The sequence below is a fragment of the Typopeltis vanoorti genome, chromosome 17 (assembly GCF_054136105.1).
Source record: "Typopeltis vanoorti isolate ZY-2024b chromosome 17, IOZ_Tvanoo_1.0, whole genome shotgun sequence".
NCBI classification, from domain to species: Eukaryota; Metazoa; Arthropoda; class Arachnida; order Uropygi; family Thelyphonidae; genus Typopeltis; species Typopeltis vanoorti.
Window position 1 is genome coordinate 28,650,513 of NC_143565.1, and position 16,667 is coordinate 28,667,179.

General features: G+C 36.0%; 2 protein-coding genes across 4 annotated transcripts in view; one reads left to right on the forward strand and one right to left on the reverse strand.

The window, feature by feature from the left end:
- LOC150097247 (cyclin-dependent kinase 2-associated protein 1-like) overlaps window positions 1–13,240 on the reverse strand; it is a 52,909-nt gene extending 39,669 nt beyond the window's left edge. For all 3 annotated transcript variants that reach the window (XR_016549654.1, XR_016549653.1, XM_090407026.1), the window contains exon 1: window positions 13,139–13,240. The gene's annotated coding sequence lies outside the window, so the exon portion shown is untranslated. The remainder of the gene's footprint in view (window positions 1–13,138) is intronic.
- Window positions 13,241–13,347: 107 nt separating this feature from the next.
- Window positions 13,348–16,667, forward strand: part of LOC150097248 (Golgi to ER traffic protein 4 homolog) — a 179,620-nt gene continuing 176,300 nt past the window's right edge. Inside the window, exon 1 of the mRNA XM_090406838.1 lies at window positions 13,348–13,808. Within this exon, the coding sequence (XP_090262964.1) occupies window positions 13,693–13,808 (116 nt within the window). The 5' untranslated portion in view covers window positions 13,348–13,692. The remainder of the gene's footprint in view (window positions 13,809–16,667) is intronic.

A 16,667-nucleotide genomic window follows, 5' to 3' on the forward strand; every position in this document is an offset into this window, starting at 1 on the left:
CTATCCACAAACACTCCCAAATCCGTGGCCTCATCAATCTCCTGGAGTACAGTTCCACCAATGTGATATACTGCTGCTATTCTTTTCACCTCAAAATGCATAACCTTACACTTTGCCACATTAAATTGTCATCCATTTTTCCTAACCCAGTCCTCCAAACTATCCAAATCATCCTGTAAAATTTTGACATCCTGTGCACTCACAATTGCTCTACCCAACTTTGCATCATCAGCAAACAAGTGAACACTTCCTCTCAGATCCTTTCCTATATCATTGATGAACAAATTGAAAAGTAGTGGTCCAAGAACAGAGTCCTGTGGCACACCACTAGTCACAAGCCGTCTTTTGGACTCAACTCCTGAATAAACCCCTCTCTGGTATCTCTCCATCAACCACCCTCCTATATCCATCCCCATCTGCTCCAGTTTACTGATTAGAGTTCCATGTGGTATCCTGTCAAAGGCCTTGGCAAGGTCCAGTAGAATCACTGTAAACTCATTACCCTTATCCAGTTCAGCTGTCACTGTTTTATAAAACGTGACCAAGTTACTGAGGCATGATCTACCCTTCACAAAACCATGTTGTCCCCCATACAATATCCCATTTTCATCTATCCAATCCTGTATTCTTTTCTTGACTAATTTCTCTAAGACCTTGACAACGATTCCTGATATGCTAATCGGTAATTTACAACAGCAGTCTTGGAACCACCTTTATGCAGTGGAACTATTTTCCCCTCTTTCCACCCCCTCGGGACTAACCCAGACCCGAGACTCAAATTAAACAAAATGGTCAAGGGTACTAACAATTCTTTAGCGCTTCTCGTACGACACGAGCTGGTATACCATCCAATCCCACAGATGTATTGATATTGAGGTTATGCAATAGACTACTAACCTCCACTTCATTCACCACAATTCCTGTATAATCAACTGGTTCATTCATTTCTGCAATGTCACCACCTGGATGATATATTCTTGCAAAGTCCTCACTCAATAACTCAACTATATCAACTGATTCAGTTACCTCCCTACCATCGGCATTCTTTAAAATCATTCTGCCATATACATTTTTCCTTTTACTTGCAACATATTGAAAAAACTGTTTAGGATTCTCTTTAGCCTGCATGGCCATTGTGCTTTTGTAATCCTTTTTTGTTTTTCTTACCACACTCGTTACCCTTCTGGCCTGCGCTTTATACCGTTCATTTGCCTGCCGGTCACCTTTCTCCTTAAATTCCCTCCATAGTTGTTTCTTTTTTTGCAGCTCAAGCTTAATGGTGTTATTCATCCATTTAACCCCTAATTGATTTATTATTCGGACTCTAGGTATACAGTCAGCCATTGCTTCATGCAAACACTTCTTAACTGCCTCCCATGCACTATCAACTTCTAGTCCTTGCAGTTGTACATGCCATGGCACTGAACCAATCAAACTCCTAAGCTTGTCATACTTTCCAGCCTGATAATTCCACATGTACCCTGTCTTAATTGAAAATTCCACACCTTTAGCCACCTCCCAAGTCAAGACCCTATGATCACTCTCACCAATTGGTGGCAATGTGGTCATATTTGTTACAGCCAAATCCTCAAATGTAATTACTAGGTCAAGCACTCTCTGACCCCTAGTATTTTCCATTACATGCTGTCACAGATAGTTATCCCTTAATAACCGCATAAAATCCAATTCCTTCCTCCCTCCAATCAATGCGACCATAGTTGAAATCTCCCATAATAATTACCCTCCTTCCACTCATTTCTTCTATTTGCTTGTGCATGCTGTCACCATCATCTTTTCCATCACCTGGTCTATAGCAGCACCCAATTGTATATTTAGTTCTGCTAGACCAAATGGCCTCAAATGTGCTCTTTTCTCTATCCTGCAATTCAACCTCTATTCTCCCTGGCTGTAGCTCATCAGCTCTCATCAACAATACTCCTCCCCCCATTTTATTCTCCCTGTCATTCCTGAACACACTATACCCATCACATTCAATCCCACTAGCTATATCATCTACAGTCAGTCATTCAGTCATGATTCACTAATACCAATAACCTGTGGTCTGGAAGTGCCAACCATGGCCAAAAACTCTTCATTCTTGTTCCTAATACTCCTTGTATTAGTGTACATGAATTTAAGACCCCCCATTAGCCCCAACCCTACCTTGATGCCTTATATTAACTATCCCACTCTGGTTTGTTGTCCTTATTTGCTCTAGCATATTATATTCATTCTTACATTCAACTGCCTCCCCAAGGACTGTATATCTACTCCCCCCCCCCCCTTAACAAATCTAGTTTCCCTGAATTTGCACATCCACTACTATTCAGGCTTCTCATGTCGATAGTACTGTTTTTAAACTCTGGTGATGTTGAGTCGGGGTGTGTTTCAGGATTTGTTCCAGTAGCTGACTTTTTGCCCTGTTTCCCTGGCAAAAATAACAGTGGCTTGTTTTTTAGCCTGGCAGTGCCCCAACTGGCATGAAATTCTGTCATGTTGTACCATCATTTTATATTTTTGTTTAAGCCAATAAGAATACAATTTGTTTGGCTAAATTCCAAATGACCCCCATCCTCGTTCGTTAGGCATCCAGGTAGTACCTATCAGGGTGCATCACGAGAAGATGAGGATTCCCTGCTCTGATGATGCTAATGTGAAATTCAGGGAAATATAAGCAAGTCAATAAAACATCTTTTTATAAAATAGTTTGTTTGCTTACACTTGGATAATGGATTAAATTAGATAACATGCTGATTTAATGCAGAAAGTTGTACAGTTTTGGAAGTGAACTGTACTCCAAGCAGTGTAGCCAGGTTTTCAGTCCCCCCCCCTTGGCAAATTCATTGCCAAGTGCCTTTTACAGTGTATAATTTCAATAACTAGTGCAATATCCTGTCACTGGTCTCCTTAGTAACTATCCCAATTCTGAAGTGTTCCTATGCATCTGACTTCAGGAAATTGATAAAGCTAGAGATTTTGGTGTGTTCATGGATAGAATTGAAGTTTAGAGGGCATACTGAAAAAAGTGGCCAAGGAAGTTCATAGGATTACTTGGTAATTGAAAAACCCATTAACAAGAAGAGATGTAGAAGCCACAAATTCTCTTTATAAGGAACTGATATGACCACATCTGGATTACTGTGAATAGGTCTTGCCACTTGAATTTCTTTCTTGGGTGTCAAGGATTCAGAGACAAGTGAACAAGATGATGAGCTGTCTGCAAAATACTCCCTGCAAAGATATATTAAAAGTTTGAGAGTTGCAAAATTTCGTCAATAGGTAAAAAAGAGATGATGTGAAAACATTGAAGTTACTAAAAACATTTCAGAGGGCTGATGCTCAGGAAAATTTTCAACAGGTAGCTATAGGATAGAATAAAGTGTCATCCTTGGAAATTCAGTAAGAGTATGAGGATGAAATTTTTTGCTGTTATAATGGAATGGGTTGCCAGACTTGACTGTGAGGGCTTTGTTGGTGAATGCATTCAAGGAGCAATACAATAGTTTCTGTATATATAGTGTGGGTCTCCTGCAGCAAGTCACTGGAAATATCTATGTAATAATAATGATAAAAAACCTAGATTTATTGATCTTCTTTTGAGGTATAAAAGTAACTTGCCCTCTGAACATTTTTAAAATTTTCAGCAACTTCTTTGTCAAACCATCATGTCTTCCTTTCCCAAGATATGATTTAATTATATATAAAGATATAGATTTTAGGAAACATTAGTTCATAAGACATATTATAACAATAAAAGCAATGAGATTCTCAATAATAATAATAATAACAACAAACTCAATAATAGTTTGCTGTCATCACTATAAGCAACAGCAAAAGATATTCAACAGTCCATCAGCATTTATTTGATACTTTGGGAAAGCAATTTGCCATTCTGATAACTGAAAGGTCAGATAATTGAAATACCATTACATGGTGATGTATCAGAAGTCAGTTGACATGCAAAGAGTCATTGTTTTATAGGCCACATAAATGGTAGATTACTGTAATTAATATTGTTTACTTTTTTCTAAAAACAGGGTGTATGTACACACACACACAGACTACAATATCAGGTCTGATCTAATTGTTATATGATAGAGACATATAAATTGGTAAGTGGTTGTTACTAAATTAGTCTAAAAGAGATTTTTCACAGATTGCAAAAGGATGGGAACTGAACAAGAGGCCATTCCTTGAAGCAATACAAAGAGGGTGTGAACAGCTGAGTGTTGTTTTACATGGAGAGTGGAAAGCAGTGTCTGAGAGAATAGCATGTGGAAACAGTATACAAGCTATGAGTGTGATAGAGAGCACTCTCCACAATGAGTCTGACTCCATGGGGGATCTGAAGATAATGATAATTATTACTGTTACATGCCATCTTAATGAATCCTGGGAATCATTTTGGGAGGCACTACACCACACAAGTACATGATCCACTACCTACACTTTCACCACCACATAACAGTATTTGTCTGTTAATTGCATGCTCTGGAATAAAAAAACAATCATAAAATCAAACCTAGGTGGTGCAGTCCGTGTGCGCACACACACATCAGCACATTTGTGCATTGTATTAACATATTATATACATACATAATTTTTTACATTTAGGAATTAACTGTTTATATTATTATTACTATAGTTGTTAACAGGTATCTCCATGGTATCCAAAGATTTATCACAAGGGACTGAAAAACATTGTTCACAATATACCTATCACATCTCCCACAATGTAACGAAAATTTCACCATGGGAGTAAGAAACTAACCATTATTAACATAGTGCGTATCATATATCTCCTTACACTGACAAAGAACTGAAAACCACCTCAGGTAACCCATTCCACTCATTCTAGAAAAAATCTAGAACTCGTATTCTTCCTAACTGAAACTTTATTCACCTTCCAATGATGAATTCTTGTTCTGACACCATCTGCCATATACTAAAAAAGTTTCCCTACCTCCATTCTGTGAAACCATATTAGCAGCATGAATGTTTCTGTCATGTCACCTCTCTTCCTTCTATCTGTCAATTTTTGTAACCCACAAATGTTTAATCTATCCTCGTATAGAACATTCCATAGGAGACCAAATCTGAGCATAATAGTCCAGATATGGATGCATCAGTCTTATAAAAAGAAATAATGACTTTTCTGTTCTGCTAGTCAATATATTTTTGAGCATCCAAGTGATCTGAATTGTTTTGCAAATTTGACCTCTGAACTTCAGTTCTCTATTAACCATAACTCCAAGATCTATGGCCTCATCCATTTCCAGCAACGAAATCCCATCAATAGAATACACAGACTGAAACTTAGTCAGTCCAAAGCAAACAACTTTATTAACTTTTTACGGCTATTTTTGCTTACGTTTGTTTAAGAGTATCCCTTTTTTATAGTGCCATTGGCTTTTACTCAATTTTTAAAGCAATAGAGATGTTTTAAAGACAGATACATGAAAAATATATGGGAAGAATAATTTTGGACACACCTTTGTAGGATGTTCCTGGTTGTCTTCTTTTTGAGTAGCGTCCGGCATATGGTGATATACATTTGCATTACTGCTGAAATATGACTGAAAGGAAGTGGGTGGGGAGGGAGATATGTGGAGGGAAGGAGGGAGAGAGAGAGAGAGAGAGAGAGATGTGGGTGAGGCAAGAGGAATGTGAATTTTAAAACCCAGATTTTAAGGGTGGGCTGAGAATTCTTTGGGAAGAAGCTGAAAGATAGAAATTTTTGGGAAAGGTAGAAGGATAGAATATGATGGAACAAGAACAAGATCATCCATCATATTCTATCTTTCACCTTCTTCCCAAAGAATTCTTGGCCCACCCTTAAAACCCCCGAGTTTTAAAATTCACATATCTCTTGCCTCACCTGCAATTCTCCCAGATCTATTTCTCTCCACATTTCCAACCCTCCCTTCCTTTCAGTCATACTTCAGAAGTAATACAAATGTATATCGCCATATGCTAGATGCTGCTCAATAAGAAGACAACCAGGAACAGCTAACAAAGGTCTGTCCAAAATTATTCTTCGTGTATCTGTATTTAAAACATCAGTAATGCCCTAAAAATTGAGTAAAAAGTCAATGACATCATAAAAAAGTGGTACTCCTAAACAAACATAGGCAAAAATAGCACCCTCCAAAACTAAATAACTTTATATTTTGCCACATTAAAAGAAAAACCACTATCCTTTAACCGGAATGACAGCCAATTCAATCATTCTGCAGGATCGCTACATTGTCTTTATGCACTAGAGCTCTTTCCAACATAGCAAACAACTGAATAATCACCCTGTAAATTGTCTCCAATATCATTAATATACAGATTAAATAACAATGGACCAAGAACAGATCCTTCTAGAACACCACTAGTCACTTTTTTGACCTTTGACTCTGCTCCACCATATGCTGCTTGCTTACATCTGCCCACATCCATTTCTCTCTTCTCTTCTTGTAGTTTCCTCAGTGAGAGGGTGCAGCACCATGTCCTTCCAGTTTTCTCTGTTGGTGGCTTTCCTTTTTGTTTCTGCATAGCCATGTGATCCTGTCCATGATCTTATATCTTCAAGCCATGTTCTTCGTTTTTTGCCTCTTGCTCCTTTTCACATTCTAAAACTTCCTTCTAATAATTAAAACATTCTAATTTTTCCTTCTAAAACTGTTAGTATCCTCTCTCCTGCTGAACCTCTCAGTACATATCCTGCAAATTTCATCTTTCTCTATATCATTTCCTGCAATAAAGTTCTCAGTGTTCTCATTTTCTGTAGGATATCTGTATTTGTCACATGTTCTGATCATAGGATTTTCAGAGCTCTCCTATAGCACTACATTTCAAAGGTCATTATCAATTGCCTTACTCTCTTCTTGAATATCCAGGTCTCACTTCCATATGTGAAAATTGACACACTAATGTTCTTATTATTCTTTTCTTTGTCTCGATACTCACAGAACTTTATTTTTCCAGAATGCATCTTTAGATATGGCTGTTCTTATTTGTATTTCTTTATCTTGCTTTCCATCTGCAGTAAAGTAGGTACCTAAATATTTGTATTCTGTTGTATGTTCAATTTTTATATTGTTTATGAATATTTCTGGATCGGATCTGCTTTCTTTTGAGATTTTCATAAATTTGGTCTTTTTTATTAATATCTAATCCAAATTCTTTACCTTTTTCAATCAGTAGCTGCAGTAATTTGATTAATTTGTTTCTGTTTTCTGCTATTAGAATAGTATCATCAGCATATCTAAGATTGTTGTATTTTATACCATTGATACCAATTCCTATTTTTTGTTTTTCAATCTTTTTCATCACTGTCTCACTATAGATATTAAATAGATTTGGTGAAAGGATACAACCTTGTCTAACTCTTCTTTTTATTTTAACTACAGAAGTCTCACTGTTAAACAGCTGCATTTTCTGTTTGGTGTAAATCATTTTTATAATCTTAAGTGCATGATCTTCCATGTCTAATTTATCTAATATATTGAACAGTTTATTATGTTTTACCCAGTCAAAAGCTTTCTGAAAGTCTATGATGCATATGTATTTTTTTTTTACATATGCTTCATTGCTTACACCTGTCTGATAACTGCCCACCTATCCATCTTAATCCTATATCCATTCCCATTTGTTTTAGCTATATTAACAGATTCGTATGCAGTATTCTGTCAAATGCTTCTGCAAAATTCAACAACTCTTTTCCAACTCTAGCATTACTTTATTATAAAAGCAAAGTATATTACTAAGGTAAGACCTCTCCTTAACAAAACCTTGCTGACTACTAAAAAAGTATCAGATTTTCCACCCAATCTTGAATTCTGGCTTTAACCAACTTTTCCAAAACATTAACCACCATTCCAGAGTAACAGGTCTGTAGTTTTCAACTTCTGTTTCTGACCTGCCTTTATGCATGGAACTATTATACCTGCCTTTCATGCATTTGGAACTACACCTGAACTGAGAGTGAAATTAAAAATTAAATTATATACAATACGACTCGATTAAATATTCGTCTTTCCGTAATTGAACCTTCAAATAATGTGAGCAATTTTCACCAGTCAGCAATACTATCCTTAACGATATACTATTCTAAGGAAACAGGAAGTTGAGAAATCAATACTCTTTTATTATTATTATTACAGGCTACTCCATGGAGTCCTTAGACTCATCAAGGGGTGGGGGAGGGGCTCTAAACATCATGTCAAGAACTATCCAACATTTGCACAGTATCTATCATACTTTGCTTTGGCCCCATTCACAGTCATGGCACCCACAACACTCTGGTAATCTATTTCACTCATTCACCACTCTCCAAACAAAAAACCTAGTTCAAACACCCTTGCTGACTACACTTTTACTCAGTCTCCATGGATGGTCCTATTTCTCCCATCACCAGACCTGTTCTAAAAAATGTTCTCCGAATTAATTTTGTAAAAAAAACCCTCAGTAATGTATACCTCAATAATATCACCCCTTTTCCATTTATCAACTAGTTTCTGTAATCCACAAATCTTCAACCTGTTCTTGTAAGGTTCATTCCATAGACCCATAGTAAAAGTGGCTATAGCAGCTCATCAGTTTACTGGTTACATCAAAGAATACATTGATGAGCAGTGACAAGCAGATTATTCTTCCTCTTTACCAAGCCTTAATAAGATTCAATCTTGACTACTGCATGCAGATCTGGATGCCAGAATTTCTTGGTGATGACGAGGGGGGGGGGTTCCTGGAGTACAGTTCCACCAATGTAATATAACCCCAAAATGCATAACCTTACACTATGCCACAATCCATTCTCTTTTGCCCAGACTATCAGTCTATCCAAATCATCCTGCAAAATTTTAACATCATCTGTATTAACTATTACTCTACCCAATTTTGCATCAGCAGCAAACTGAATAGTTCCTTTCCTATCCTTTCCTGTATCATAAATGCACAAATTAAACAATAGCAGCCAAAGAACAGAGTCTTGCAGAAAGCCAGTAGTCACAGGCCTTCTTCTAGACTACTCCTGAATAAACTACTCTCTGATATCTCTCCATCAATCACCCTCTTATTCACCACACCAATCCATCCCTACATGCTATAGTTTACTGATTTGAATTCTATGTGGTATCTATCAAAGGCTTTTGTAAAGTCCAGCAGTATTACTGTAAACCCATTACATTTATCCAACTCAGCTGTCACTGTATTATAAAATATCAGCATGTTACTGAGGCATGACCTACCCTTCACAAAACCATGTTGTCCCCCCCCCCCCCCATTTCAGTATCCATTCTTGTATTGTGCTTTAAACCAACTTCTCCAGTACCTTAACATCTCCTGTTATGCTGATTGGACAGTGATACATCAGTCTTGGAGTCTCATTTATGAAATGGAACTATTTCCAGTCTTTCCACCCACTCCCTTGGGACTAACCCAGAGTCAAGACTTAAATTAAACAATGTGGTCAAGAAAACTGACAATTCCCTAGCAACTTCATATAAAACTCAAGCTGGTATACCATCTAATCCCATGGCTGTATTCACATTAAGGTTCTGTAATATGCTATGCACCTCCATTTACCTCAGTTCCCATATAAGCCTTTGCCTTTCTCATTACTGCAATACCTGCACTTGGATGGCATACTATTGCAAAGTTCAGTTAATAATTCTACTATTTAGATGGATTCAGTTACTTTCCTACCATTGGCATTCATTAAAATCATTCTGCCATAAATTCTTTCTTTTACTTGCAGCATATCGAAAAAACTGTTTGGGATTATCTTTGGCCTGGACTGCTAATTTCCATACTGTTTTTATCTTTCTTACCACATTGGTTACCCTTCTGGCCTGTGCTTTTTTATTATTAATTGTTACTGTTATTACTTCAGCATAGTTCCTTGAAGGTGAGTGAAGTAGAAGTCTATGTTTGTTTAAGTCATCTTGATGTGAATGAGGCTATTTGTACTGGATGGAATTTTACCATGTGTTAAGAAAGAATGCACTAAGGAACTGACACCTGTTGACTTGGTTGTTTAATGAGAATCATGTCATCAAGCCCTAACAAATGGAAAGAGGGTAGGATTGTTCCATTGCATAAAGGTGGAAGTAAAACAGATGTCTCAAATTACAGACCAGTTTGCATTTCAGGAGTGGTTGTTAAGGTCGTGGAGACACTGGCATAGCTGGGGGGGGGACAGATTAAAGGATAGATTATTGCAAATGACAAACAGGTGGCCGAAAGGAATATTTCAAACAGCTGCTAAACTGCCAAAATCCCAAAGCAATATTCTTAGCCAGAATTTACTCTACTTGTAAACCAGAAGTCAAAGAGCCATCATTTAGTGAAGCAGAAACAAGCATTAAAACTCTAGCTGCAGGATTTGATCAAGTCACATCTGAACAAATTAAATATGGAGGATTAACTAACAAACTGTTCACACTAATTAAACTCATATGGAAAAATGAAAAACTGCCAGAAGACTGGAAAGAATCAATAATAATATCCCCATCCACAAAAAAAAAAGAGGCAATAAAAGGAAATGTGAAAACTATAGAGGCTTCTCACTTACAAAATCCCGTCTGATATTATCCTAAAAAGAATTATACCATATGCAGAGGAGATTCTTGGAGAATGTCAGACAGGATTCAGAAGAAATCGATCAACCATTGATCACCTTTTTACCTTGAGACAAATTCTACAGAAAAATTGGGAATACAATAAAGAAAGTCATAATCTCTTCAATGACTTCCAAAAAGCATATGCTAGTATACATCGAGAAAGTCTATGGAATATCTTAAAGGAATTTGGAATACCAGAAAAACTAATCAGATTGATCAAAATGTGTGTATAGGAAAATAAATGTAGAGTCCTCGCTAACAACATATTGTCAGAGCCATTCAATGTCTCCACAGGTTTAAAACAAGGAAATGCAATATCACCAATACTATTCAACATAGCCTTAGTAAAAGTAATTCGAGAAACAACGAAAAGTACTGTATCATGCTCTACATCATTCCTGGAGTATGCAGACGATACTGACATGAAAGAGCTGAAGCTGCAAAACCGGAAGGAGTTGGCTAAAGATAAGAAAAAATGGAGAGCTGTGATGCTTGCAGCTAAGAACCTTAAGGGTTGATTAAGCTCAGGGAAGAAGAAGTAATTCTTATTACTTAATTAATAATTAGTTTTTAACAACTATACTTGCAACTAAAATAAACATAAACATCGTGTTTTCATTTATTTCCCTATATGTTGTTTTGACTTTTTGTAGTATTTTTGGTGTGTATTGAGAGGGGCGGCAAACTCAGGAACCGCCCCAGGCAGCAAAAGCTCTAGCTACAAACAAAAGCTCTGAGAGCTTGGTTAGGAATAAATGGAATAAATACAAGATCGGGTGGATAAGGAAAAGATTCTGTATAGAGGTCATCATGATTTACTTACATTTTATAATAAAGTGACTACAGTTCTAGATAGGAGTGATTCATATCCAGTGATACTTTTGGATTTCGCCAAGACATTTGACAGGCCACAACATAATAAACTGGTGTTAAGTTATGGCAAACGAGTTTGGAAAATCTGTTGGTTGGTTGAATAGAAAACTGGCTTTCTAATCAAGATTAAACGGTGGTGTATAGAGGTGCCATGTCTCTCAGGAGGAAAGTTACCAGTGGTCCCACAAGATTCTGTTCTATGACCACTGTTGTTTACTTTGTTTGCTAATGATATTGCAAGTGGTTTGCAAGCTGATATACAGCTGTTTGCAGATGATGCTAAGCTGAGAAAAGTTATTAGGAATGATGCAGATGTGCTGCTGCTTCAGAGTGATTTGAATAAATTTGGATCTCAAAAAAGAAAAGCTTTGTATCATATTGGAGACATTGTATTACAGGAAGCATAGGATCTTGGTGGATAAAGAATTAAAGTTCAAGGGACATACTGCAAAAGTGATGAAACAGCACAAAGAAATGCCAGCATACTAAGACACTGACAAGTAGAGATAAGGATGTGGTCATTCTGCTGTACAAGGCTTTGATTAGACCACATCTGGACTACTGCACATCGATTTGGTCACCTGCATCCCTAGGTGAGAAGCAAGCTCTGGAAAAAGTTCAGAGGTAAACAACAAAAGCAATATTGAGATTGTGGAATACTGACTATGAAGACAGGTTGAGAGAATGTAAATTACAGACTTCAGTCAATAGGCAGAAGAGAGTCAATATGATTGAAACATATAAATTGTTCAGCGGTGCTTATCAAATAGATACCCAGGATATTTTTCAAAGGGTTGAAGGAAGGGGGATAGAGACAAGAGGTCATTCTTGAAAGTTGTATAAGGGTGTGGTGCATGACTTTTTTTGCATGAAGATTTGAATTTATTACCAAATGAGGTGGTGAGTACGCAAACATTGAACCAATTTAAAACCAGGTATGATAAACATTATCTTTGTTAGAATGTATCTTAATATTGCCTCGCTTCATGAGTCTTGACTCCAGGAGGTGTTTGTATAATAATGATAATAATTAGTGTAATAATCGTAACGTATATTATTGAAAAATAAATGAATTTTTTGGGGCGCGAAAGGTATATACACTTGAATCAGCAATGCTGTTTATATTTTTGGGCATATATCTCTGATAATATTCACAATAATAATTAATGTCAAGTAAAGGGGATAAAATTTTTATTAGGGGTGGCGGCTAATTTTTATTAGCCGTTTGGCTTTGCATCTTAGTAATAATTAATGTCGTTATGTTTAAATCGTATCAAGAGTCCATTAGTAAGGAGACCACGTGTTAGCTATAGCCATTGAATGAGATTTTCACTAAAACAAAATACATTTAAAAACCTCAAATACTTTGGTCCAATTATTTATTAATTTGTTTATTTGGAAAATTGTTGGATTATTTATACCGTGACTGAAATAAGTCTAACGAATGGCGTAGAAATGTTATGAAGCTGAGCTAGTGAACATTTTACCTGGAGGTAAAATGTACCTCCAGGTTATTTTCCCATCACCTTAATTAAAGACGTGAATATATTTCATCTCGAATTATTGGTAAATCAATATTACTTACATAAAATGATAATAATATGCATGCACAGTTATTCTATTAATAATTTCTAATATCAGAAAACAGAAATTACCATTCAGTCGAGAGAAATTTTTATCACAAACGTCCTAATAAAAAGTTCTATATTTAGCACCTCATCCTGCTTTGTTCTGCACATTACACTTATTTGTCAACCCCCAAAGCGGAAGCGGACTGCACGCTATCTGATTATACGGATGCACACAAAATGACGATACGTCATCAACGTGCGTGCGAAAATGTGTTGCAGAAAGAAACGTTTTTTGAAAAGGTGTTAGTGTTATTCGCATCTATTGAAAGTGTGTATATACTATTTGACATCAGTTGAATCAGTTTTTTTTCTCCATTAAGTGCATGTATGGTGACAAATTATCGTTTTAAATCAGTATGACTAAAAAAAGTATTTTTTTTTTTGAATGATAAATATTAAAAGATTTGATTCCACCCAAAGGTTAACTGTTAGGCTTAGATACTCTTACTTACTTGGAGCGCCTAGTTTGTGATAGGCGTGCTGATCGCTTGTTCCAACATTTGTACAGTAAGGCTTTCGAGTGTTCTAGTAATCCCCAGATTGTGTGCTTATTTTAAAATAAACAGGAGAAAAAAAAAATGGCAAACAAACCGAGAGGACAAGGATCTGAACGTGTACTGGGAAAATTAAAAACCAGTATAGAACAAGGAAATTATTTTGAAGCCCATCAAATGTACAGAAGCTTGTATTTTAGGTGAGAAAATGTTTATTTGAATGAAGTTGTAAAATTGACATATATAGAAAGATAGTGTTGCTATTTGTCATTGCCATTTATAATTTAGCTAGTTTGCTTTGGTCTACATGTAGTATCTTTCAGTACTGGGTGGTTGTTTTAATTCATCAGTAATGTAGTTTTTGTATCACAGAATTCTGATGGAACCCACGTATTGCTCCCAAACGTATCCCATCAATATCACAGTAAAAAAAACGTTACAGGTGGCAAAATATCACGAGGCTAGGACCTCCGGTTAGTAATGTCTAATAGTTATTATGCACATTTTATATGTGTGTATTTTGTACATTTCTAATAACCATGTGTCCAGTAATAATAATTTTGGCCCTATGGTCTTGGGGAATAAAGTGCAGTTACAAAAGATACTTTCACGCCAACTATTTACATTGTGTTCTGTGGTATGACTATACGACAGAAGCATCGAAATTTGTAAACACTCATTATGTGTGATATAATTAATATGCGATTTAATTAATCATTCAGTATATCGTCCAAGATATCACTTTTATGAAATATTCCATCTTTGTAGAAAAATGTTGGTTTGCAAACTGTCCAAAGTAAGTTTTCCCCATTAAAATGTTTTAGCAAAGCCGGAGATTCATCACATTGAAATTTTGGAACACTATATATACATATATAATACACACTACATTATATATACATATACTATATTTACTACACTATATATATATATATATATATATATATATATATATATATATATATATATATATATACACACACACACACACACACACACACACACATATAGTATGTCTGTTCTCACAGTTAACATTCCACAGCACTGAATTCATTTCTGTCAACTGCCAAACCCCATAATACATTGCAGCTTTAATATAATTATAATGTTATCCTCATCTACCCAGGGTCTGTATGTGCAATCTTATTACTAGCTTCTTCAAATCCCAGAAGTGATTTGAAGATTTGAAATGGCTTTATAGTTTGATGCCTCCATTCTGCCACCTTTATGCAGGAGCATAAAGGTGGTGTTCAGATACATGCAGACTAAAAATGTGACATGCATGGTAAATGATAGCTGACAAGATGTGCCCTGTCAAGATAGAGCCATAAGGGATATAACATGCATGGCTTTGAGAGAGCGTGTGATATGAACTGGGAGGTAGGCAGTTTCATGTGTATAGTGGAATGTTGCTATAGCCCAGAGAATGTAGATGGTGATGAGCACGAAATGTTCATATTGGTTCATTGAGTGGAAAGCAGGTAATCATTGTGTAATTATGGTAATATAGGTTGGATATTTATTGTACAATGAAATCTGTAGAGAATTCATTACTAAACAAACACACGTAATAACCACAGTAATAAGTTTTAATAAGTAAATATTTCATCCTAAGTATCTTAGGACATCGTCAGTACAGTTAATTCAAACAATACTAGGAATAACATACATGAATGGAATCTCAATATGCAGTAGCGTGTTATAGAATTAAACTAAAATATATCTGGAGGGGGGGGGGAACAGATTACATTAAAATAAGATAACACAAAAATTATTTTACACAATTTTGTATGACAATTTCCCATACTTTAGGAATAGCAAGAACGTCATTGCAGGTTAACTTTGGTCTGTGAAGTAAGGCTTCAGCACATTCTTTATATAAACGTTCATCTTTTTATAAAGATCTATTTAGAAGTTTGGTCTTTTCCCAATGGATCCTATGGTTTGGGATTTCAACTCCATGTTGTGCTAGGCCAGATTTCTGCGGTTTGATAAGACGGGCATGGTCTTGATGTTCCGAAATGCGTTTATGAACAGATCTACATGTCTGTCCATAGTAAGACAATTTACAGGAGCATGGAACCTCGTACATACCAGGCAGCATCAGAGGTGAGAGTTTGTCTTTGGGAGAAAACAAGTTATAGATCTGGTTGATTGGTTTGTAGGTAGTAGCAAATTTGTATTTCTTCATAATTTTTGAAAGACATTCGGAGATGCCTTTGACATAGGGTATGGGAATCCTGTGGGCTTGTTCTTGTCTAGATTGATGTGTGTAGAAGTAACTGATGATTTTTTGAGTTGTTTTAAGATTGTATCCATTTAGTATGACTGTATTTTTGATTATTTCCAATTCTTGGTTTAGAGATTCTTCAGAGTAGCAGAATCTTTGTCCTCTGGTTACTAATGATTTAACGATGCCAAATTTTTGAGATGGATGATGAGCAGAAGAATTGTGAATTGCTCATCATCCATCCAAAAAGTTGGAATCATTAGTTTTTACTTATTAAAACTTATTACTGTGGTTATTACGTGTGTTTGTTTAGTTATAGATTGGATAGAAGTAGCATATCGTAATGAGGAAACTTAGTCTTTGAATTTTTGATGTACAAATAATGTACAACCGCATTCCAGGAGTTAAGTAAATAAACTGAGTAGAATAAAGTGAAATCACTGTTGGAAAAGAAGATATTAGGATGGAGGTACAAGACAGTTGGTGGAAATCAGATGCATGAAAAGTATAAAGTGCAGGCCAGAAAGGATAATTCAAGAGATTTCTTCCACCATATGGCAACCAAATGGAAGAATAATTATGGCATGCTGACACTTGTGAATAGTTATGCTGACAGTTACTTAAATTGCAAAGGATGTAGTGGAGCATTTTAATGAGTACTTAAAATGGATGGTGTGCAACATGAAGAGAGACTAATAGGTATATCAAGTGTTCATTGCATTAATAAGACTATGGGAATGGAAGAAAGTTACTTTTAAGGAATGTACAGAAGACAGCTATTCTCTTGATCTGGTTATTAATAAGTCTTGCAGTCCAAAATGTTCCTAAA